Genomic DNA, 26,366 nt, shown 5'->3' with positions numbered 1-26,366 from the left:
GGCCAGATCCCCTCTTCTTCCTAAGGGTCTACATAGATTATGAATGAACCCGTTTGTCAAATTTTACGAAGTGGAATAATTTTTTATTCAGAAAGCTACTGATTGTGTACAATTCACCGCTACTTTTTTTCTTTTCATTCAGTTTCAACTTAGATACAATTTCAAATTCAGATCGGTGCCGTTGGTAGCAATTCCAACGGATCCGAAGTGCATTATAGGTCCCGATAGCAGACTACTCCTGGCATCACATTAGTAGGTACCCGTCATAGGTTCTTGCATTCCCCACCGGGAATTGAATTATGCAGCATGCAAATGGTGAGAGCCTAAAAACTATGTAATCAAATTAGTCAACGGTTCCTTACTACTAACGCCAAAATTCGGACATACCTCTTAGCTTCATATCGCCTATCGTACAGCAACGCAAAGGGAGGCTCTTTGAATCCATAGGGCCCATTTTCTACAGTGATTATAAGCCATAATTGTTCCATCGACCACCGGAACATTTAGCTTCAATCCGGCATTGTCGTTAATGTTGAGAGCAAAGTTGTATGTAAAACTTGCCATTTCTTCGCCGCTGTGAGGATTATCATTGTCGTCCGTTAGCAGCATTCACCCATTCAGCTGCCGATTGCGCTTCATCATTTTCATTTGTTGAGCTTGTTGAATCCTTCGGGTGCTTCATTCAATTTCCTTCTTCCTCAGAAACTTCCCGAGTGCGCCTATCCTAATAGTCACTTAGGGGTTTGAATGATGATTGTTGGTGGTCTACATCCGCAAGCTGATCCGGAAGAAGACAATGCTGTTATTTATTAACATACATCCATCAGCTAATTCAACGATTGTCGTCGTTAAACCTTGCAATTAAACACCGAATTGTGATGAGGTGAGTCATTATGGTCGGACCGATCGCTAGTTTCCGGAGATCAACATCTTCGCTGCCGTACAATCTGAAAATAAAATTTTATCAATTCATAATGAACTAGGTATAATCAACACTAAACAGGTCTCATACACATCGATTGAAACTTGTTTTGTGGTTCCTCCGCGGGTTCCTTCCAGCTTCTTGATGGTTGCCTCCGTTGGTGAAGCCGTCGTTACTGTTTCTGCTTGCTCAACATCCGTACTCTCATCAGATTCGCTGCAGGTGACCGTAGAAGGTGAAATAGAGCATCTCGACGTCGAAGAAATATCCGTTCTTGTCTCGGAAGCGGAATACGGAGATCAACCCCTGGCTCCAGCTGCAAAATACGTTGTATGTGTTAAACTGCATCGAGTGCTCGTCGATTGTGGTAGATTTTACTGAAATGTCACTTACCTCCCTCAGCCGAATCATATCAGCTCCGATACTGTTATTGGATTGCTCCTGTTGCTTCTCTACCGGATGCGGCAGGAGATAATCCTTGCTGCTTCCAGACGACCAACTTTGATTACGCAGTTCATTGTTTTGAAGTTTGACTACAAAATCTTTTGTCGTGTTTACGTCGGTTGCGTTAGATGCAAAGAGATGTGAATAGCTCGAAAAAAAGATTTGAGATGGATTTAGGATGGGAGCAGATAGTAAGATGGAAACGGATAATGCACAGTGCAAAAGATGTGTAAGATTATTTGTAAAACTAATGTCGTTTTCGGATTTGAACCTGGGTTAGAGCTGACCCTGACCCGCAATAAACGAACGAAAACGGATCCAGATCCGACCCGAGTCGAGTCAACATGTAAACAATGTGAAAATGCATCAAACTGTCAGTTGCGCATTTTCATTAAATTACTCTTTTCAGCGCACACTTGAATGCTGAAATGCTATTTGGTGCACTTATTTAATAATGCACATACCATCAATGAAAGTTTTCTACCCTCTGAATGCCCAAAGAGATAGCAATTTTGATTTTCAAGTTTTGTTTTGTTGGTTTGTTTACATCCATTTTGACAGATGGACCCCGCTCGGGTTGGATCGGAAAAAATCGGCAGAGCGAACCTCGCTCTGTTTGGGTCGGATCTGGAGCGGATCCAGATCCGACTCGATTGAATAACCGAACGTTTTGACAGCAGTTAGGGCGGATCCAGGGCGAAACTAGGTTCGCTCAAGGAATAAACGAAAACGACATAAGATAATCTGGATGTGTCGCCCCCCTCGGAAAAATCCACTGGGTGTGATTTTTATCCCCAATGATTGAAGTCAGCCCAACTTTAGGCCGTTCAAAGTGAAATTCACTAGTGTTTTCACCCGGGTGAAAATCTCTGCGCGCTCCGTGTGGCTCTGCGGTGCGGTTTTTTGACAGTTCGAAATGACATTTACAATATTTCAACATCCTTCTATCTGATCAGATGAAAAGATGTCTAATTTATGATGTCCATCAAGTCCATCAAGTAAATCCAAAGAGCAGAATTTTCATGCGCTCAGTGCGGACAAGCCTGCTGTCGGCCATGATGGATTTCGATTTGACGTTTGTCTAACAAGCATACTACTACAAAAATCGCCTGTAATTGGCTCTGACGGCAGCAAAATTGCACTCACTCCAATGGGAAATCCCATTTGTATCTGTCATCGTGTGCGTGAAGAAGTATAAACAAACGTGTTTTGTCTCGTTTTTTTCTCACGTTTGCCATACGACTCCCGCCAGGCGGCAGCACTGCGGCGCTGTCAAGGCCTATTTTCGTTTACATCATTCAGCAACATGTACATTTACACAGGCATACATCAAAGCGATTGAACGCTAGTGCCTCTGTTGGAAGGATCGCGGAAATCAAAAGAAATTTGAATTGATCGTTAAATGCATGTACCAAGCCCTTTTAAGAGTGTTACGTCTGTTTGTCTGTGGTTCCGGCATACGTCAGAAAGTCGTCCGCTTCGTTCTTGGTAATCTGAGAACACTTGTACCGCTTGCTGAACAAAGAGATTCGGGTACTGAAAAGCTCTTTCAACTTCTTCACTGTTACTCCAAACGAGGCTTTTCGTGCTTCGGGAGGGCAAAGTTGAAGTACTTACCATGGGCCGTAACGCTGAGGCTTCTAATTTGATTGCTACCGGTGTGGAAAAGGGTGATTAAGTCAAAATAGTAGCGCTGCGCGGGTTGCTCGAATAGTAGCCGCCGTTAATGTTGCTCTAACAGCAACCGAACTTTCGTCCAAGTTTGCTCCGTTCTTGAGGAAAATGTCTTCGTATTTCCTGTTCCAACGTTCGAAAACAAGGCCGTTTTTGGGATCGTATACGAATTCCTTGATGTTGGATGCCAGAGATTCTAGTATGAATTCCGGGTTGCCCGCTGACCGAATGAGACCGCTCTCTTGCAAGCCGAAGCGTTCCATCATCTGGACCAAACCAGCGTTTTGCTCTGCCATCTGCTGGATCTGCTACAAGATATGTTGGTATAATTCTTCCATCTTGGAACTGCAGCTCTTCCTCGAAAGCGATGAATTCGTGGTTAATCCTCGTCGCCAACTGATGTACTTCAGATTGATTACAAATTAAAGGTGTTTATTGTTTATGGCTAGTTTCCACTTCGTACGTACTGTGCAAAAGGATAGGACAAGTAATGGTCAAGTAATGATTCCGCTTCAAAATTACTTGTGCAGTTCGCAGATGGCAAGTAAGGAAAAAAGTGTAACACTCGTAACGCCACCCATGCGTATCAAATGGAGCTGTCACTTTTCCTGGCGGAAAAATAGCCCGCGCTATTATTCCGTAAGGAAAAGTAACGTTTCTCCCCATACTGGGTCAGTTGTCAAAATTACTTGCGGAAAAATGTGGAATTTTACTTGAGCGCTCTACTTGGCAACAAGAAACTAAGCTTTAACTTGAAGATACAGAATGAATCTACGGAATCTACCCAGCGTGGGACCTTACTTTTATATGGAAGTGTTGCTAGGTAGATGTGAGCAAGTGTGTGTTACTAAGATCAACAATTAACAAAATCAATGACTGTTTCAACTTCTTGGCAGTCTCCAAGAATTATACAAAGCTACGATTTGTATTCAATCATGTCCAGTAAGTCTTCTAAAACTATCCTAGGTCAATCCAAACTGTTCTTGAGTTTAGATTTTATAAAGTCTACCGGTGTTACGATAACTTCTTTCATTACACAAAGCTACGATATGTAATCTATCATACCACTTTTGGCAACACGTGGAATATTTCAACTCAAATGACATTTTAGATTTCATGAGCTTCACGAATTACAGCAGATTATGCATGATGAAAACACTAAGCTATTCTTGTAGATTTGAAGCACTTCATTATATAACATGTCTGGACGACCCTGAATATCCCAAAGGTTTATAATAATATCCAGTATACTTCAGATTGTATCAATAACTGCGGTTGATTATGTAACGTTACTGAGTATAACATGGTTGATTATGCAACGTTACTCAGTATAACGTATATGATTACTGTTACGAGTGTACCCTTTGAAGATGCCCCAATTTCGATCGAATATTTCTCCCTTCGCCCTTTTTCAACCTCTCAAGACATCCATAGGTCAATATTGGCCGAACAACAGTTGTGTGATCCATTTGATATTAACTTGGTTTTAAACCCCAAGTTGTACCAAAGGTTCGTCGGCATTACCCGAAAGCCACGCAAGCTTTCTTGATTCTGAACTCAATGTGAGGTGTCCAGGAAAACTTGGAATCAAGAATAACTCCAACATACTCTACCTGATCAGTCACATTGATTTCAGAATCAAAGAGACAAAAAGGTCGAACGCCATTACGGTTTCGCCTTTCCGTGAAAAGAACAATAGATGTTTTACTCGGATTTACCGAAAGGCCATATTGGCGACACCACCCCTCAACCAAATGAAGGGCGCTTTGCGTCAGGTTGACGAGGGTGCTGATGCACATACCGACTTACAATGTTAGGTAGTCGTCGGTAAAACCATAAGTACCCAGGTAACCAATAAGCATTTGAATAAGCCGTGTTTCTGTTTTATATCTGCATTTGACCTGCTTACTGCCGTATGATAGCAGTTCGACGGCTAAACTGCCCTATATTAGCAATTGAAATGCTACTTAAAATCTGACAGCAGTTATGTAGCATTTCAGATGCACGGTATGTGTTGGTCAACAAGCAGCATAACTGCTACGTTAGTGCCATAAAACTGCTAAGTGGGAGGAGTGATGCTAAACCCACAACACATTTCGACTTTTTAATTTACGTGCCCCGGCTGTAGATTAGCGTGGTTCAAAAAATCGTTTTTGCTCCACACCGCTTATTCGATTCCTAACCAGATTATATGCCTTCTCCCAAAATTTGAGCTCATTTGGTTGAAAATTGAGACTGCACAAGCCCTTCAAAGTTTGTATGGGAATTACTATGGGAAAACGATGTGTTTCATTCGATCCACCGTAGCATTTCCCCAAGTGCCCTAGTGGGTTAGTCGACCCTTGGTTATCCTAGGCTACTCTATCAGCTACAACTTTGCCGAAGACCGCATTCAAATCGGACGTCTCATTAATTAGTTATCGATTTGTATTCAACTGGGTAAACTTTAACAGTGATCCTCCAGCTTCCCAGCAGGCAACATTGCTGCACATGGCGCCAAAGATAGCACACTGAAATCATGGCTACTATGTTTCACTGCAAAATGCAGTGATGCCCACCGAATAGTTCAGCCATCATGAGTAAAGATTTCGATTCTGGATAAAAATCGGTAACTAATTAATGAGGTGTTCGATTTGAATGCGGTCTTCGGCAAAGTTGTAGCTGATAGAGTAGCCTAGGATAACCAAGGGTCGACTAACCCATTAGGGCACTTGGGGAAATGCTACGGTTGATTTAATGAAAAAAGTCGATTTCCCATAGTAATTCCCATACAAACTTTGACGGGCTTGTGCAGTCTCAATTTTCAACCAAATGAGCTCAAATTTTGTGAGAAGACATATAATCTGAATAGAAATCGAATAAGCAGTGTGGAGCAAAAACGATTTTTTGAACCACGCTACTGTAGATGCCATTATCATTCACTTGTCCTTTCATAGTAGCAACTAAAAAAACATGCTTTGGCAAATAAATTCCATGGTTTTGGCTACTTTCCAATGTTCGATTTAATTATCAGCACATGCCGGGCACATAGCATATCTGACGAAGCTTCTGCCGGTGTAATATTCAAGCTTTAAATTGATCAAAAAACCAACGCACATTATCTAATCATCTATAGCTTACATCGTAGCGAGGTTCAGCACCATCGTCAACCCGAAGATCGAGGGATCAAATCCAGAATTCGCCGAACTCAGCAAAAAAACAACAACAGAATTTCAAAACGTGCCCCCAAGCCTCAAAAGTTGCACAGGAGAGTGAAGATAAAAATAGAAGAAAAAGAGAAGCCGTAAAATGGGCAGGGGAAATTTTTTGTTTTTATTTTTTGACAATCTGGGGGTATGAAATTTAAGCATTTAATCAACCGTATGTTGGGCCAAAACCTGCATTTAAGTAGCACTTATGGCGCATATGGGGCAAATTAGCATTTAATGACCTGCCGTAAAGGCGCATATAGTGCCGAATTAATGCCATTTTAACTGCTTATTGGTTACCTGGGTAGGAAAGCCGCTATTATTGAGTTGCCTCAATGGCGTATCTGCTACGAGATTCCACAAAAATGTTGATAAGACTCCCCCTTGGGGGCATCCACAAACACTCAATTTCCTAATCGTTGCCAGATGCAACGTCGAGAAGAGATGTCGGTTTTTGAGCATTTGCTGAATCCAATTGGAAATCATTGGAGAAATATCACGACCCCGTGCGGCTTCCAATATGGCATCGAAAGCACCCTCGATATTTAAATATCTAAAAAAAACACCCAAACAAGATTGCTTTTGAGTGAATGCTTTCTCAATACAGTAGACGTTCGGTCGGTGCAAACGGTTTAACTGCAATGCTTTTTAACTGCAAGTCCGATAAGTGCAACAAATTTGCAGTTATCGCACCGCCAAGCGTCAAAATGGTGCGCCATGTTAGCCCAAATGAACAGTAGGATCACGTTCACGGTTATTTTTTGTCGTTTGACAACTTGTTGACATCTGTCAGTCGTTGCAGTTACCGAATTTCATTCGTTAAGTGAAACGTAAACATGTTGCAGTTATCGAACGTCAACTGTATCGTAAACAAGCATGTTGGTTCACATGAAGAGGTACGTTCCCGGGTAGAGCTTAATGGCAAAAGAATGGAAAATTTTACCATTAAAACAGAATGTTTGAATGGCAAAATGTGTTATTTGTTTGTTTGAAATAAGAGTTAAAATAACAAAAATAATAACAAAATTTTGTTAGCAGAAAAACTTAAAAATAACTTATTTTGCCATTGTAATAACAAAGTAATGGTAAAGCATGCGGATTAAATTGAAGAACAAAATAAGTTATTATTGAGATATTTATAACAAAATAAGACCTAAATTAACTGTTATCGGTGAATAACAAAATATGACGTTCTTGAGTTATTGATAACATAATAAGAACAAATTTAGCTGTTTATGTGGCGATCAAAATAATGGTAGGTTTAGTTGTTCAAATTCTATTTTAAAATAATGGTAGATTCAGTTATTATTTCAAAGTACCAGAAGAAAGGTAAAATGAGCTATTTCTATTAATTGTTTGAGGTCTAAATTAACATAAATTGATGTGCATCAAATAGAATCCATTGCGAATCAAAAACACAGCTGAGAATCCGGATTTGTTTACTTTTGCGAGATACGTCGAATTGAAAAGTAATGCTTGAAATATACAATATAATAGTTAATGGTATACACACTAAGATTCAGATGTTCCAGCTCAGTAATTTTTTCACTGAGTTCTGTATTTTTTCCATCTTTTTACTGAGTTTTCAACAGCAGATTTATTTCGGTACACTCGGTAATCGTATTTACCGTTCACCAGTAACGATATTTACCGTGCTTCAGTAACTTTTGACAGTTTGTGAGCTGAGCTCGGTAACTCATTTACAGAATATCCGCAAAATAAATAACCGAGCGTACCGAGTTAAATCTGCTGTTGAGAACTCACACACTAAGATCAGCTCGGTATTTTCACCATCTTTTTACTGAGTTCTCAACAGCAGATTTAACTCGGTACGCTCGGTTATTTATTTTGCGGATATTCTGTAAATGAGTTACCGAGCTCAGCTCACAAACTGTCAAAAGTTACTGAAGCACGGTAAATATCGTTACTGGTGAACGGTAAATACGATTACCGAGTGTACCGAAATAAATCTGCTGTTGAAAACTCAGTAAAAAGATGGAAAAAATACTGAACTAAGTGAAAAAATTACTGAGCTGGAACATCTGAATCTTAGTGTGCAGTAAAAAGATGGGGAAAATACCGAGCTGATCTTAGTGTGTATTAAGAGTAAAATATGTTATGGTGCCTAATGTTTATAAATAATTTCTCACAATATCAAAATAATGGCAAATTTAGCTAGGAATGTAAATTATGTTATTGTTTTGATATTTTGTGCAATTCATTATAAAAGGTGCTAAATTGCAAGTTTTACCATGATAGTAATTTTTGTTATTGATGTGTTATTTAGCATTATTCATGAATAACATATCAATGACAAGATTTGCAATGATTGTATATTTTGCTATTGATTTGCCATTTTATGTTTTTCATAATAACAGAAGAATGGCAAAACGAGATATGATGGCAAAACCAGTTATTATTTTGTCCTTTGTTTGCCATTTGCCTCTACCCGGGTTGGCCAAATGAACATCACGAATGTGATGATTGATAATGCGTTCTAAGAATTTCAGAAGAAAAGAAGTAAAACCAATAGGTCTGAAATACTCGATTCACTTTCGGAATAAAAAGAAAAAAATGTCTTTTCAATACCATCGTCATTTGGACCACCCTGTGTTAGATGGGGACAGCCTTTCAGTCTATCTGTTTTCATTCCCTCGTTCTTTTCTGTTGTCGGTGTTGTTTATGTAATCGTAAACGTTCTTCGCTTTCGTCTGTCATTTTGCCTGGCCGCTGGCTGAAATTTCATTCTTCAAAGTACAGACGTCGACGTGTTCACCCGCCGAACCAGTTGAATTAGTGTTGTTGATAACCAGAGCGTAAATTTTGCGAACTCAGCTGATGGTTCGCGCATGTTATCAGTGCCATTCAAATATACCTATAGCGGGGCAGGCGCCGTAAACGTCATAATAGAAGCACGCGGAGTTCATCGGACCGACAGATCGGGGGCGAATCGACAGTGGTCGCACTATTTAGGGAGGTGTTCCAAGGTAGCGAGTGGTTCGAGAAAGGTAAGCCCTTGATGGGAGATGCTATTACTTAGATCTAGTTAGTTCTTGTGGATATGTGGATTGCTCTGATGCGTAGTTTGTTCGGTAGCACTATTTCATTTGTGGTGTGAGATGTAGTACTTTTCTGTTAGATCCTCTTCTATCGTATCCTGTATGGAAAGTTTCAAGTTAGGTAATGTGAACACTGAATGAAAGATATTTCATTGCACTTTGCGGTAGCTATACATCAACTTTTGTTTAAATGTTTTATGGCACTTTGGTTCTGAGGATTTTCATCACATCTCTGTGTGATTGCGTCACTCTGTCTCTCGGCGCACAAGTGTCCACATTTGATCGGTATTGTTGTTTGAATTTCCGTGGATATGGTTTAACCATTATTCTGCCAATCGTTTATAACCGCAGTAGCCACAACAATCACGAAATATAACCCTGTAAACTGATAATACACCACTGCTTCTCTATCTTTTCTCGGAATTTTCGCGTCTCGTCCGTACGTAGCATAAGCGCTTGAGCACGGTGTTCGATTTGTTTACATCCTGATTCTTCAAGTGTTTTAGTTTTTATTTAGTTTTCTTCGTAAGCAAATAATATTGAACAGGCTACCATACATCAGTTGTTAGCCTTATGGATGTATGGATAACTGGCAGTATATATCTTGAGTTTTCCACGATTCTTCATTCTTGTGCCATTATTTTTCAGAATTTGATTCGATAGCTCGTTCAGAAGTTTAGGAGTCCACATTCAATTAAATCACATAATTTATGCAAAATTCTTTGTAGGTCTTAAACAATAAGAAAAGTAAATGATCTAATTATAGTAGACAGCGAAGTAATCGTACAGATTATTGAAGGTGGAGATAACTTACTTTGGAATTTACAGAGTGAGTACATCAAGAACACACTGATTAAAAGAAATGGATTTTCGTCGGAAGGAATTACGATCAGTTACAACTTGGAAATTACAATTATCCTGATCAATCACTTCGACCGGAAGAAAAACAATTACGTTAAGAGCATCAAATTCAGACATATCGTTCAACAAAAAGGTGACTCGGTTGCTCAGTTTGTTCTTCGTTTGAGATGGGGTGCTGCAGGTTGTGAATATGAAGACTTCCTCGACCGAATATTTACCGAATAACTCCTGCGTGTGATGAGATCATAGCAAAGGACGCAGTAACTTTCCAGGAAGCGTACGGATTGCATACACTTTCGTAGCGACTCGCAACACGGCGCTGGAAGTTAATACAGGTGCGTGGTCCCTTGTAACTGAGGAGACGTATAAGCTGGCGTATGAGATCGTGTGGACACCGAAGAAGTCGTCCTTCAACCAACGAAACAACAATCAAGAAACAGCGTCCTGCAAATGATGTGGATGGTAGCATGCATCTATCAAGCCAGAACCGTTCCCGTGATGTCATATGCCACAACAGCAATAACAAGAGCACATTGAGAATGTGTGGACATCTGATCAACAAAACACATCGAAAGATCAGGTGGACTCACAGAAGTTTCCACCATCGGAAATCGAAGTCGTCCAGGACGTTGTATAATCGCTGAGCTAAATTCACGATATAGCGTCCACGGGTAAGAAAATGATTGATGTCGAAATTTATGGTAGAACCATAGACAGTTGATAGAACCCTACTCATGGAACTGGATATAGTAAGTTAGTGCGACATCCTGCCTAGGTTCATCTGAAATCCAATGTATCTCCTGTGTTCGTCAAAGCTCGGGATATGCCACATACTCTGCGTGAGCAATATGCAGCTGAGATAAAAACTGGCGTCTGGATTCTTCAAGAAGGTGTATTATTCCGAGAAGTCATCCCAGCCAGTCCCACATAGTGGTGAAAAAAAAGGAGACTTCCGGCTCAACGAAAACTACAAATCCACCGCTAATCAGAGAATGGTGATCTATAGATCTATAGATGAGCATTTCATACCGAAAATCGAAACGATTTTCAATAAGATAAACGAAAGCCAAACATTTCAATAGGCCCTATCTGCATTTGAGAGGCTCTCTTTCAATTATTGCAATGTAATGGTACACCTTTCAACTACTTTTGCAGTTCAAATCAAAAGACGATTGTTTTGACCATCGTTCAATGAAAGGAGACAATCATAATACAAATAAACAGCAGAGATATTAACGAAAGAGAGAGAAACTAAAGAGAGCCTCTCTTCTGCAGATAGGACCTTTAGACATGTTTGGCCTGAATTGCTTTCACAAGCTTCCTCAAGCTTCCCCGTAGAGTCATTTCAAAATGCAGAAAGGCGATTACGGAATCACATGTCACATCAAGATAACTCACTTGAATGAAAGAAGTGAATCTTCTACGGAAGGACTTACGATCAGTTGGCGTTCCGGATGTGTGTGTGTGTTATTGAATGACAGAAAAAAGGCCATACCGAAGAATTCAACAATGATGAAGATACGCCTAGCAGATACTGCAAAAGGGTGAGGAGGAAGCACCAATTAGAGCAAAAATGGAAGCACGATCGTACACCATATGGAATGAATGAATGCTGAGATAGTCTGTAAGGAGCTTTCCATTCGTTTGTATTTTCGAAAAATGTTTGCATAAATTAAACAGCATGTACAAGCATACACATAAGGCGCTAGAAACAATGTCATTCGAGAAACTTTCAATGGAGAATAGTTCCTATACGTTAAGCTCTTTGTGGAACTGGCAACCCTGAAACAATAGCGACGTGCACCACAGTGGCTGCCTAACTGATGAATTAGAACGATAGGGCAGTGTGTTTCTGTTCGTGATAACAAGAACTATGGCAAGTCGTGCACCGCTGTTAGGAGATTGGCCGGAGAACTGATACCACAATGTGAAATGGTTTTGTTTTAATTATTTACCAATTAAAGTTAAATAAATGTGCAGCTATTGAAGCAGCTTGAAATAGAAGTTTGCCGGAAGAAAAGTAAACGAATCGCTTTAAAAGAACAGTTATTGTCTCGACGAATAACCTTGCTCGGAATCTGCATTTGTTGAAAAAAAAGGTTACGTTCAAGTGCTACACCTGTGGAAACGTCAGGCATAAGCGATTTGACGGCAGACAAAAGCCGTTGCAAAAAATGGTCTATTGTTAATCGATCTTGATGGAAGCTTGGAGTCGAGAAACTGCTAAGTCGGCCGGATTACTGGACGCGGATGCGCCTGCCCTTTCAGTCATATTAGCAAAGTTTCAAGAGATGGACGTTAAGGTAGTTACCCTGACCATTTCCTCCATATATGATGATTTGTGGAATTTGATCCGGGAGAAGGGATCGGTCAACGACATGGGGGACGTTGGAAGGTGTCTTCGCCAAGAGATGGGTTTCGTCGCAAACGCTAATAGAAAATTCGTCCATCAAGAATCACCTGATGAGCTAATCCGGAAACTCAAGCCGGCGCGGCGTGAGCGAAACTTGAAGAAAGCGATTTGCTTTCGCAGCTGTTCGTTACTCTTCCGGAATCCTACGATCATGGACGAAGACAAATTGACCCTGGATGCCCTAAGAGAGAGGCTGTTAGCAAAAAACAGGAAGAAAAGTGACCGAATGACCGATGGGTGACTCATTAGCGTTTGTTGCAAGCATTCACAAGCCGTGAAATGGACAACGAAACAAGTGATGGAAGTTCCACAAAAGCGAATCTACAAACAATGTTTCTAAAACTGGGGAGAATACAGTGGAGTTTATCTTACACATGGAGGACCCAAAGACCAAATTTAGTCTTTGGAGGAGCCGATTGCTTGGCAAACGCCGGACAACGGTTGGTGGAACATCTCATGGTCGGGGTGGTTCTGAGAAGTCTGCCAAGCTCGTTCGACACCCTGAACACCGGCCTCGAAAACTGTTCGGCTTTCTAACAATGCATGGTTAGTCGGGGACGAACACGAAGAGTCCCTCGAAAACGGTGAGAAGAATACGGCCGAGTTCAATCGCCACTGAAGACTTCTGTCAGCCCAGCGTAGTGAGTAAAGCAAAGAAAAGAGAACATACGTCCCAAAGTGAAGACTACAACGTTATTGGATACGATGCGGCTGCCGGTGGTATATAGTTGATATACCGAAGTGAAGACGAAGTGACTGCCAATATCGAATCGGAGGGAATGCTGCCAGAGCGTTGCCGAGAAGTCGTGATGTCGGAATTCTGTAATTCCGCAGCTGAGCCACGAAGGAATCCAATACATACCTAAATGGAAGAAGCCTGACAAAAAGTGACAAAGGAAGAGATCCAATCGTTGAAGGAGCACTGCGATCAAGTTAGCGTTCGGAACAACCGAGATATCCCTCACTACGCTGCTGCTTCAGCTATGTATTGTTTTTTTCCCTAAGACCCTAACACTTTACTTTGCAATAACCTCCTCAACCTAGAATAACGCATTCGAAACTGTGTCCGGTAGTTCTTATCGAAACTGTATCCTATGCTAAGAGGTTATGGGCTCGACTAGTAAGAACTCGGTGCAGGCATTCCTCCGTTCCACGGAAGTTCAGGGTTCCATATATGGACGTTATAGGATTACAGCCTGGATTCGCTGGTTGGGTCACAACTGCGCCCCGATTAGCGAATCGTGTTCATTCATTGGGGCAACTGACAACTGACCAAAATGCTCTAGACACACGCAAGTAACGAGAAATACGTCACGAAACAGTCGCAGATTTGCACAAACGTCCTGTATATTGTGGATTTAGCACCAAATTGGTGTCGGAAGTAACTTTATTGACTTCCGCTGCCTTTCGTATGCGTTAAACATACGTCGGAAGTAGTGCGCTGTATAGTAAATCTGATGTTATATACAGCGCACTACTTCCGACGTTATGTTTAACGCATAGGAAAGGTAGCGGAAGTCAATGAAGTTACTTCCGACACCAATTTAGTGCTAAATCCACAATATAAGAGGTGCAATGCAACGGCGGTCAGACGTCAAACTCATTTGGACAACGATTTTCACATTGACAGTGCTTTTTAGTTGGGTTTTGGCCCAACCAGTGAACATCCAACCATCGAGGCAGTCCAAAGAGCAGCCAACGAACGAATCGGCACTGTAAAATATACCTAAACTGAAGATTCCTCGGAAGTGGCTGCAGAAAAAGTTAAGTTCAACGAAGCGGACTAGAAGGAAAAGCCAATGCTGATTGGCTTTCTCGGAGATGATTACCTGGAGATTGTTCGTGATAAACGGACAGTGAAACAGATATGTGGCGAGCGTTGGAGAATTCATTTGCCAAAAAAAAAATCGCCTCCGACTTAAAACCTGGTTTGGAAGCAACTTGGTGCGTTGGAAGATGAAAGAAAGAAAATACTTGCGGAATCATCTGATGTGTTTCGATTACCTGATCCGACAGGTACGAGTGGCATGAGCGAAGCGAACCTTATATAATGTGGACGGTGTTCGGGACTCTTTCCAAGTCATACGAACCGTTAGCAACTGCTTTGGAGAATCTCGGCGATGACGATTTCACACTAGCGTGTGGGCACTTAACATAGATTTCAATAATGGCTTTTTCCCAACCATATGGCGTATATCCATCGTAAGTTGTAGATATGAAACGCATTCGCGACAACTACATATAACATCAATAAGCGAGTAATGAAAGTAATGTAAATTCCTAAGCATGTTTGCCTCAGTGTACGTCGTGCAGCCCACTGGATAGAGGCCAGGTCCGCTGTCCAGCGCACTACGTCCAACGTTAGGTTTCACGTAAGGATTTTGGGAAAATTCTATTGTCGGGTGTGGGGAAACCTACTACACAAATCGCCTGTCATATTCGTTTGCATCTTTCAGCAACGTGTACACTGGCAAACGTCAAAGCGATCGAATACGAGCGCCTCTGGTGGAACCATCGCGCAAATCAAATTAAATTTTGGTTGATCGTTAAATGCATGTGCCAAGCCGTTTCTAGAAGTGTTAAGCCTTCAGTACACGCTTTGCCAAGTGTGCAAACTTTTCCGCACGAATCCACCAACATCTAAGCAAACGCTTGAAATTTCCGATGTTTTGTCAATGTTGCGACCGCTGTTGGCCTGCTGGATTATGCGTGCGGAAAAATTTGCACACTTGGCAAACATTGCACGGTCAGAAAATTCACTCATTTTGGAGCTAAAGTGGGACAACTCAAAAATGAGTAAATTTTATTTCCAGCCATAGCACTGGCCCAAGTGCGAAAATTTCATCAGTTTAAGTCGTATAATATTTTTGCTGATGTGAAGAATATTATACCGCTTAAATTGGTTGGACTTTTGCACTTGGGCCAGTGCTATCGCTGGAAATGCAATTTACTCATTTTTTTTAGCTGTTCCAGTTTAGCTCAGTTTTGTGTGAATCTTACTCATTTTAGAGTAACTTTTTCTTAGCGTGTGGCGTAGCTAGGATTTTTTTCTGGAGGGGGCCCAGGGGGGGCCTGATTTGAAATGCAAATCGGCATTGCAGTTTTGAGGAAATAAAATGACTGTTTGAGATTTGTTTCTAGTTTCGTAAACTATTTGAGTATGAACAATTCCTCCAGGATTTTCTCCATACCTTGTTGCATCATGGATTCCTCCAGAGATTCGTTCAAGAATTCACCCAGACATTTCTTCGGATTTATTCTGGAATATCTTTAGAACTTCCTCTTCTTCGAGGTTTCCTTCAGAAATTTCTCCATAGATCTTCCAAGATATTTTTGCAGGTTTTACTTCAAAGATTTCTACAGGGATTTCTCCGATAATTCCACCTGAAATAATACTAAGTATTTCTGAAGGAATGTATTGAAAAAAGTTCTTTCAGAAAATTTTACTAGAAATTATTTCAAAATAATCCAGGAATTGCTTGAAAAATTTGTACAAAAAAATCCTTTAAGGGTCCATACAAGTATTCCTTCAATAATTCGTTTAGAAATTATTGCAGATACGGATTTTTTCATATTTTTTATCCAGGGATTCATGCAGAAATTCTTCCAGTAATTCGCTAAGAAAGCTCTCCTGAGATTACCTAAGGAATTCCTCATGGAGTCTCTTCAGAAACCCTCAGGGGATTCACCCGGAAATTCCTTCTGTAATTCGTTCAGGAACAGCTTCCGGGACTATTTTAGAAATGCGTGCAAGAACTCTTCTTGGGATTCCTTCCAAAACTTCTCCTGAAATTAATCCAGGATTTCAGGACTTCCTCAGGTATTTCAGCGATTTCTTCAGTACTGAGATTTCCTCAGAAACTCCTCCTCTGGAATTCCCTCAGAAAATGAAAATTGTATTTCTTCTGGAATTATTCCTAGGGTTGCTCGAGAAATTCCTCAAGTGATTCCTCCAGCAATTTTTCCAAGCTTCCTCTGAGAGTTCCACTAAAAAATCCTACAAGGATTCGTCCAGAAATTCCTCCAGAAATTCTTTAGAGGTTTCTTTAGAATTACACCAGGAATTCCTTCAGAAATTCCTCCAGCAATTGATCCAGGAATTACTACCGCAACTTCCCGGAGTTTATCTAGGTACTATTCCAAGAATTCCTCCAGGGTTTTTAACATGAATTCCTCCTGAGATTCCTCTAGGATTTCTTCAGGTATCCTCCAGGGTTTTCTTCAAAAATTTCCTCAGAAATTTGTCCCGGAATTTATTCAGAAATTATTCCAAATATTTCTCCAGGCATTCCTCCAGGATTTCATCCAAGCATTTCTCTAGGAACTCTTTCAGGAACTCCTCCAAGAATTCCTGCAGAAATCACCCCAGGTATTTTTGTCAGGAATTCCTCCAGAAATTTCTCCAGGAATTGATCCAGGAATTTTACCCAGGAATTTCTTCTGAAATAACTACAGCAATTCCTTCAGGTATTTTCCCCAATGCCTGTAGGGATTCCTTCAGGGATTACCCCCAGGTATTTCTTCAGGAATTCCTCCAGGAATTTCTTCAGGAATTGGTCCAGATCTTCGGAAGTTCCTACAGCAATTCCTCCAGAATTGTTTCCAGGGTTTCCTCCAGAAATTGTTTTATAAATATTTCCCCATGATTTCCTCTAGGGATTTGTCCAGGAATGCTTCCTAGGTTTCTAGCAGGTTTTTTTTTCAGAAGTTCCTCCTGAGGTTCCTTCAGAAATCCCGAGGATTATTCCAAGAGTTTCTCTAGAACATAGGTTCCCAGACTTTCAGGTGCGCGACCCCCTTTTGCCAGCAGACATACTTTTCGCGACCCACCATAGAAATTTCCTCATTTGATGTCTGTTACAGTAAAATGTTCTACTGTCCCTCGCGACCCCCTGGATGAAGGCTGGCGACCTCCCTGTGGGGTCGCGACCCACAGTTTGGGAAACCATGCTCTACAAATTTCTCTAAGGTTTCCTCCGGGAATTCCTCAAGAGGTTTCTTTAGAATTACATTAGGAATTCCTTAAGAAATTCCTCCAGCAATTGATCCAGGAATTAATACCGCAACTTCCCGGAGTTTATCCAGGTACTATTCCAAGAATTCCTCCAGGATTTCTTGCATGAATTCCTTCTGAGATTCCTCTAGGATTTCTTGCATAAATTCCTCCAGAGATTCCTATAGGATTTCTTCAGGTATCCTCCAGGAAATCCTCCAGGGGTTTCTTCAGAAATTTCCTCAGAAATTTGTCCCGGAATTTATCCAGAAATTATTCCAGATATTCCACCAGGCATTCCTCCAGGATTTCATCCAAGCATTTATCTAGGAACACCTTCAGGAATTCCACCTAGAATTCCTGCAGAAATTACCCTAGGTGTTTTTGTCAGGAATTCCTCCAGGAATTTCTCCAGGAATTGATCCAGGAATTCCTTCATGAATTTCTTCGGGAATAACTACAGCAATTCCTCCAGGTATGGATTTATCCAGGAATTCTTCCTGGGATTCCGCCAGGAATTTGTCCAGAAGTTCCTCCAGGCATTCCTTCTGAGGTTCTTCCAGTAATTGCTTCAGGCATTCCTCCAAGGATTTGTCCAAGAATTCCCCCAGGGATTCTTCCAAGAATTTCTCTAGAAATTTCAAAAGGTTCCTTCAGAAATTTCTCCACGGAGTCCTCCTAGAATTTCTTTAGGGAATCTTCCAGGAATTTATCCAGGGATTCCTTCTGGATTTCTTCCAGAGTTTGCTCCAGGAATTCATATAGGAATTATCCAGGGTGTCCTCCAGTAATTTCACTTGGAATTCATCCAGCGATTCCTCCAGGTATTCCTGTAGGAATTCCTGTAGGAATTCCTGTAGGAATTCCTTTGGGAATTCCTCCACGGATTCATCCAGGAATTTCTATAAGAATTCATCTAGGGATTGCTCCGGGAGTTCTTCTGGAGGTTCCTCCCAGAGTTCCTCCAATGATCCCATCAGGAATTCATCTAGGAATTTATCCAGGGATTATTCCAGGCATTCTTATAGGAATTTCTCCAGGGATGCCTCCAAGAAATCCTCCAATTATTCCATCAGAAATTCCTTAAGGAACTTCTCCAGGGATTCCGTCAGAGATTCCTCTAGGAGTTGCTTCAGGGATTTCTCCGAGAATTCTTTTAGGAATTCCTCCAAGGATTAATGTAGAAAATTTTCAAGGAATTTTCTACAGGGATTACTGATGCTGTTTCTTCAGATTTTTTCCAGGGATTCATCCCATAATTGCTTTTAGGATTCCTCCAGGTATACTTTCAGAAATTCCTCCAAGGATTCGTATATTATTTACTCCAGGCATACCTGCATTTCCTGGATGAATTACTTGAAGGATTTTCAGAAGAATTGAAGGATTTCTAGAGGAATATCTCCAAGAAGTCATCCAGGTATTCTTTCAAAATTATCTTCGAGATATCTTTATGGAGATCATCCAGAGATTTATTTAGGAATCCATCCATAAATTTCTTCAAGAGTACCCCCTATAGTTCCTGTGTAATTCTTCAGGAATTCACCCAAAGAAGATTCTTTCGAAATTCTCCCAGGAATTGTCCAGAAATTGAATTCTATATTCCTTCAGGTGAATTCTAGGATTTTACTCCGGAAATACCTCTAAGAAATTCTTCAATAATTTCTCCATGGATTCCCTGCAGAAATTCTTACTATGACACCTCGAGGATTTACTCGGCTTTTACGAGAATACCTTCAAAAAATCTTCCAATGATCCTTCCGGGAAAACGTCAATCAACGTTTCTATAAGATTATGTTCTGAATGATTTGAAAAACCAGAAATTGGAACCGCTACCAATACCACGCTGATTTGTATAGAATAGGCGAGGTTTTTTCAACTTAAGGCGAAACTAGAAGCAATTCTTCACTTTTTGGTTTTTGATTTTTTATTAAATAACAAAGCAATATTTTCAAAATCGGTTTTCGTGCACATGTAAAGTACGGATCAAGGTATCTTCTGAATTTTTTTGTGGTGGAAAATGTTTTTCGTTTTTGCAGAAACCATTTTCGAACAAAATTTCACAAAAAAATGGTTTCTGCAAAAATGGAAAACATTTTCCACCTCAAAAAAAATCAGAAGATACCTTGATCCATACTCTACATGTGCACGAAAACCGATTTTGAAAATATTGCTTCGTTATTTAATAAAAAATCAAAAACCAAAAAAATGAGGAAATGTTTCCAGTTTCGCCTTAATGTAAGTGTGACTGCTGAAGAGTGCAGTAATGCTTTTCTAGAATATAATGTTACTATTTTCAATTTCATCGTGTTACGTTTAGTTATAATAGGTTGTTGGTATGAATTTGCTGAGGCTGCTCAAAACACCCGCCCTCCTCCTTAACCAAATAGCTGTCTACTTTTTTTTTGGCGTAACGTCGAAACTAGGATAACGCCTGAATCTCAGCTTAGAATTTAATGGGAACTTTGAAAGATACTATAACTTCCTCAATGAACATATGAATTTGTGCAGACGCGCAAAAACTCGATGCCCAAGAAAGTCAAGGAAATTTATGGTTACCGACTATAAATCACCTTCAGCATGGTTTTAATTAATACACCCGCGTTTACGCTTCAGCTATATGGGCCCTTTAATATGTGCGATCTATTTTCTGTAGGGGTCCAAAAACTTCTGCTGTATTCCATTTAAATTCCCAACAGATTTTTTTCCACATGATGTTTAAATTCCACAAGGAAGCATTCAACATTATTTTGCAGTAATGCTGCTTGAAATTTCAGAGGTTCTTTGGGATATCCATTAAAGAATTCCTTTGCAAACTTAAGATTTCATTTCTCGGCAAAAAAAAATTGTTCAAAACATAATTCTGGTTTATATGTTTGGTATTATATTTATTCCAAACAAAACCAACAGAGTAAATATTGTCGTTGCGGTTGAAACCCGAAGTTTTCCCACACCCGACAATCGATTTTTCTCAAAATCCATACGTGAAACCTAACGTCGGACGTAGTGCGCTGGACAGCGGACCTGGTCCTCTATCCAGCGCACTGTGTCCGACGTACGTCCGACACACGGTTTAGGAGAAAAATCGATTTTCGCGTGTCAAAAATTCCGATTTTCAACTGCACGAACAATACGTAGACGATTTTGGACAATGATCTTGTAAAGTGTGACATGTTGAGATAAGTCTCTAATAACTATCAATTTAAACACATATCAAGCATAACTTTTCAATCCGACGTAACTCGAGAATGTAAACAAATCCGGGTTAACTGCTGTATGCATGATTCATAAAGCAAATTGAAGAATCCACATCACTGTTTGATGATTTATTGCTTAATTTGTTTAACTAAGCATATTATTCGAAACGACGTATCTAACTGTTTTGATGTTTACAACTTTACTGATAGATACACCGTTTTGATATATGAGAAAACCAAACGACGTATCTAGCCAAAATCAAAAGTAACAGATACACCAAACTGGCACCATACAAAAGCGACGTATCTGGCATGACGTATCTCTAACCAACCCGGTGTATGTGTATTTTTATCAAAATTCATTGTGAAAATGATATGGAATGAGTAGGTTTTGTTTCTTACCTAGTGTGTGCTATATCCCTGGTGATGTTAAGCACGAAAAAACTTATGAAAAGTCTTTTTATAAAAAACTATTTTAGTGAAATGGTCGTCAACATTGATCATGAATTTACTCAGATCAGTGAAAAAGTTAGATACGTCGATTTGAAAAATTATGCTTGATATTATGCCAAATCCTAGGGGCAAGACACTGTGAAATCCGGAGCAACTCTGAGCAATCCTGAGTAACTATTTTTGTTCGAATCCATTCAGAAACGTCTCTACGAAGCGGGAAATCGGGTACGACGGGTACGACTGCTCGATTTTTCACTGTTATCAGGCAACATTTCGGGAAAACCAGAGTGATCCAGACACGCCATTGACACGCCTTTTGATTGATGCACCAAGCGGTAAGAAGAAGAATTTTGACATCCAAGCGGTGTGCCGTTTACATCCATCGACCAATCAGCGACGAGGATCTAATCGACGGCACACCGCTTGGATGTCAAAACTTCTTCTTCTTTTCGATTGGTGCATCAATCAATACCTATAGCATGGAAACATTAGGGGCCCAATTTCGTTTGATCAGCACATTTTGGGCCCTTTTTAACAAAAGAGATGTTGACAACAATGCCTGTCAGTGGGTTGGATCCAGAGCTATCCAGAGGAATTCTGAGCAACACTTTGATAACAGAGTTACTCTCGCTGTATCTGTCTGGCCCCTAGGCCCCCCCAGACCCCCCCTCTAGGTACGCCAATATTGGCAAAGCGTGTACTGAAGGGGAACGTTCAAAAAATACGTCCAACATTTTGGGGGGAGGGGGGGTCTAAGAAAGTGTGACAGTACCAGGGGACTGTTACGGTCTTCTTGTTTTCTTACTCCGCATTAAAATTATGCTGCTGTGTTGAAAGATAGGTTGTCAGCTTGAGCCCTTCGCTTGAGCCGCTGTTATGCTGGCTACGAAAACATTGCATTGGTGGGATAGGGATGCCAATTCCTTGGACAGTACGTGTACTAGGTATAGGAAAATAGCGTGACAGAGGGGGGAGGGGGGTCTAGAAATCCCGAAAATCGATGGACGTAATAAATGAATCTTGTCAAGGCTGTACGTCTGTTTGTCTGTGCCTGCACTATAAAGTGCAACTTCGTCGGTGGTGCAACGCCTGATGTGTTGTTGCATGTTTGCGATCAATACTTATTACGTGAGGAAGGAACGGACAAAAGGCGGATGGATAGTTTCGCACCTGACCGATCAGATTATATCTAACGATTCATTAGAGCTTTAGGGAAGCATCCACTTGAGTGCGAAATCAGTTGTCTATTGGTTAACATCAACATTGTCGATTCAGGATGCTCTATTGGCTAAGGTAACTCAAATGATTTAAATTGTTTATTATCGGGATGGGGTTAGTGATCCTTCCAAATATAGTATAGCGCATTTAGTTTACCACTGGACTATCGCACTAGTTTTCACGAGTGCGAAAACGCTAATAAAAGTGCGCGATTGCATCAAATCAACTCGGTGTCTTCAGAGCACTTGTTCTCTATAGATTGAAGAAATAGTGCGCCGAAGACATCAACCTGATTTGATGCAATCGCGCACTTTTATTTACGTTTTCGCACTTATAATGTCGCAGTTCGCAGTCCAGTAGTGAACTAAATGCGGTATATTAAATGATTTAAATATATATAAATTTATTTAATAATTATTGACAAAGGCGTTAAGGCCTTCATTAATCTTAGGATAGTTCACAAGAAATGTTATGCATTCTGGACGAACATTTGAAAAGGGCCTATCTGCTTTGCGTAAACAAACATGTTTTTGTCTCTGTAGGGCCCAACTGCATCCACCCACGCACATCAACACCCTTATCAGAAAGACTGTTCTTCAAGCTATCTGTTAAGGGTGTTGATGTGCGTGGGTGGATGCAGATGGGCCATACAGAGACAGAAACATGTTTGTTTACAAAAAGCAGATAGGCCCTCCCCCTGGATATTCGATCTTGACGCGATGGGAGGGCTTAACCCATTAGCACTTTAGCGCCAGTTCATTCTCCACCGCTTGGACTTTGAGCTAGATATATCTAGTTTACGAGTTGAGCGCAAGTGAAGGAATCGCCGTAAGTGCTAATGGGAACCAAAGGAGTATCCGTCGTGCATTTATCACAAGTCAAAAACAAATTATAATTCAGCTTGCATAGACCTAATCTTTGCATTCTTTGAATTTTCTCAAATTTAACAATAATTGTTAAATTTAACGTAACGCAAGAGTGGGTAGAGGAGGTCTCTGCGTTACACTCATCACTCGTTACTTGAATTCGTTAGTACACAGGACAGGGGACGCTAGGATAAGTTGACTTACAGCCTTACAGATTAGATTCATTACAATTAGAAAATTATGGACTGATTAGGTAAAGATAAAACTGCTGATTATAGGAGTTTTTATTTGTATTTCTTATTTTTATGGGTTTTGTGAATTTATAAAAGTTGACAAATAATCATTATCATTTTTATTTTTGACAAATTCAGTTGACTGAACTTTTTTGTTTTTATATCTTAGACGGTATTATTTCACTGATCAAAAAAAAAAAAAAACAGGAATTTAGTTAGGACTTAGGACGGTTGACATTGTAAAGGGTTACGATGGATATAATATTACTTTGGACTGAGATGATCACAGATATGCAGAAGACGACTAGCGAAATTAGAAACACAATTTGATACATTATTGACTATATTTTGACAAATAGGGTTTGACAAATTTCTTTACAATATCGAATGGAAGCTCAAAAAGTGTTATCTAACACTAACATGAGGGTTATTTGGGGATGATGCTGGTACTGTCAATGACTAACATCGGTTATTGACACTATTGGTAATCAGCTTGAAATAATTTTCAGAATGTATTATAAAATAACTGAGAATATTATCTGATTATTGTTTAGGGAAGCTGTCAGAAAACTAGTTGCCCATATCGGCTAAAAACGCTAGTTCTGGTAGCTGTCTTCGAATAATTTTCAGAAATATCAAATCTTTAAAAATTAGCTACGACACATTTTTTTTTTCTTTTTGCTCTTTGTATATTTCTTAAGAATAGTACTCTGAAGGCGTTAACATAGACATAGACACCCTTTTTTTATCTCTGAATGTTGTCCAGTGACCTCGGAGATTTTCGATCATTGAAATATTGTTCAATTATCAAATCATCTTTGGAGCTTCCATTCGATCAAAACACTAGTGCGATGGGAAAAGTTAAAAACAGTATTTTTAAAAACTACTACGACCCAATGCTAATTACTACACACTTTGCTCAAGTTGACGACATCGTCTAGTCCATCGTGAGTATTGGTCCTAGTAGGGGGAAAGTTGGGAAAGGGTCCAGGCTTTGCTATCAGCTGTCCTGCAGCTCCACCTGGTCACTCTTCAAAAAAAAAAAAAAAAAAAAAAAAAAAAAAAAAAAAAAAAAAAAAAAAAAAAAAAAAAAAAGCAGATAGGCCCTTTTCAAATGTTCGTCCAGCATTGTTCAACGATAGAAAAGCTTAAATGTGATTACATATGTATATGAAAGCCCCAGGTAAGAGGTTGTAAATTCCAATGGAATTAACTCATCAGAATGTAGGTAAAACTGTTAATCTTATAGGTTGATTTGCACTGTAGGTAATTAGTTGCACGTGGTGTCACACTTCATCTCATTACGTTCGCTTCTATGGAAGTTTTAATTTCTATGCCCAAAACCCACATCCAACCCACTCTTACTTTATTCCCATCTTCTTCCGTCTCAAACGTTCCAGTTGGCAAATCATCCTCCTACCACTGTTCAAGATGATTCGCCGCCTCTTCAGTACCCTCATCACCGACTACCCACCCGTGGGTGAGTTCCTTCCGGCCGCTTCCACCAATCCATCACAATCCGCCCAGAACGGATCGGCCAACAACGGTGGCGTCACAACCTTCCGCTCGCCGCATCTGGAATCGCTCAACTGGCTACACACCGTATCGCCCTGCTTCCCCGTTTCGGGCGATCGCATCGAAATCATCTACGAGCCATCCGCCTTCTACAACACCCTGGTGTCCAAATGTTCCGTAGCCAAGCGGAGGATTATGCTGGCCAGCTTATACCTGGGCATCGGCAGCAAAGAGACCCAGCTGGTGAACGCCATCCACGACAACATGAAGCAGAACCTGCAGCTGAAGGTGGACGTCCTGCTGGATTTCACTCGAGGAACTCGAGGCGAGAAGAACTCCCAAACCACGCTGATGCCGCTGCTGCGAGAGAGCGATAACTTCCGACTTTCCCTATACCACACTCCGGTGCTCCGAGGGCTCACCAAAAAGCTGGCGCCTCCCCGGTGGAACGAACTGCTCGGAATACAGCACATGAAGCTGTACCTGGTGGACGACACGGTGATCATCAGTGGAGCGAATCTGTCGAACGACTACTTCACCAACCGACAGGACCGGTACGTCATGATCGAGGACGCCAAGCTGGCGGATTTCTACGCTGATTTCCTGAACAAAGTGCAGGAGTTCAGCTTGAAGGTGAACCGGAACGGTGAAGCGTGTCTGCACGAGAACTGGAACATGCTGCCGTATAAGAGTGCCCAGGTGGATTTCGCAGGCGAAGCACGCGAGCGCATACGTAGCTACTTCAAAGGGGTGCTGGAACGGCAAAGGAGTGTCTGCGAGGAGGATACAGGTAAGTGTATTGAAGTGATTCTCCTCTAAAGCCTGAAGGGATTCTCCTCAGAATCCTGAAAGGATTCTCCCCAGAATCCTGAAAGGATTCTCCTCAGAATCCTGAAAGAATTCTCCTCGGAATCCTGAGAGGATTCTCCTCAGAATCCTGAAAGGATTCTCCCCAGAATCCTGAAAGGATTCTCCCCAGAATCCTGAAAGGATTCTCCCCAGAATCCTGAAAGGGTTCTCCCCAGAATCCTGAAAGGATTCTCCCCAGAATCCTGAAAGGGTTCTCCCCAGAATCCTGAAAGGGTTCTCTCCAGAATCCTGAAAGGATTCTCCCCAGAATCCTGAAAGGATTCTCCCCAGAATCCTGAAAGGATTCTCCCCAGAATCCTGAAAGGATTCTCCCCAGAATTCTGAAAGGATTCTCCCCAGAATTCTGAAAGGATTCTCCCCAGAATTCTGAAAGGATTCTCCCCAGAATTCTGAAAGGATTCTCCCCAGAATCCTGAAAGGATTCTCCCCAGAATCCTGAAAGGATTCTCCCCAGAATCCTGAA

The 26,366-nt window shown here is 40.8% G+C and overlaps 1 protein-coding gene across 6 annotated transcripts in view; it reads left to right on the top strand.

Annotated features, from left to right (window-relative positions):
• LOC109411406 (CDP-diacylglycerol--glycerol-3-phosphate 3-phosphatidyltransferase, mitochondrial) overlaps positions 1–26,366 on the top strand; it is a 43,577-nt gene that overhangs the window by 7,020 nt on the left and 10,191 nt on the right. For 3 of the 6 annotated variants that reach the window (XM_029860648.2, XM_019684923.3, XM_019684921.3), the window contains exon 3: positions 24,919–25,823. In XM_029860648.2, the coding sequence (XP_029716508.2) occupies positions 24,919–25,823 (905 nt within the window). Of the gene's footprint in view, positions 1–9,109; positions 9,237–9,260; positions 9,409–22,462; positions 22,495–24,918; positions 25,824–26,366 lie in introns of those variants that run through there. The other 3 variants (XM_062846666.1, XM_019684928.4, XM_062846665.1) reach the window with 3 other exon arrangements.

The sequence above is a fragment of the Aedes albopictus genome, chromosome 1 (assembly GCF_035046485.1).
Source record: "Aedes albopictus strain Foshan chromosome 1, AalbF5, whole genome shotgun sequence".
NCBI lineage: Eukaryota > Metazoa > Arthropoda > Insecta > Diptera > Culicidae > Aedes > Aedes albopictus.
This window is presented reverse-complemented; position numbering and strand designations above follow the sequence as displayed.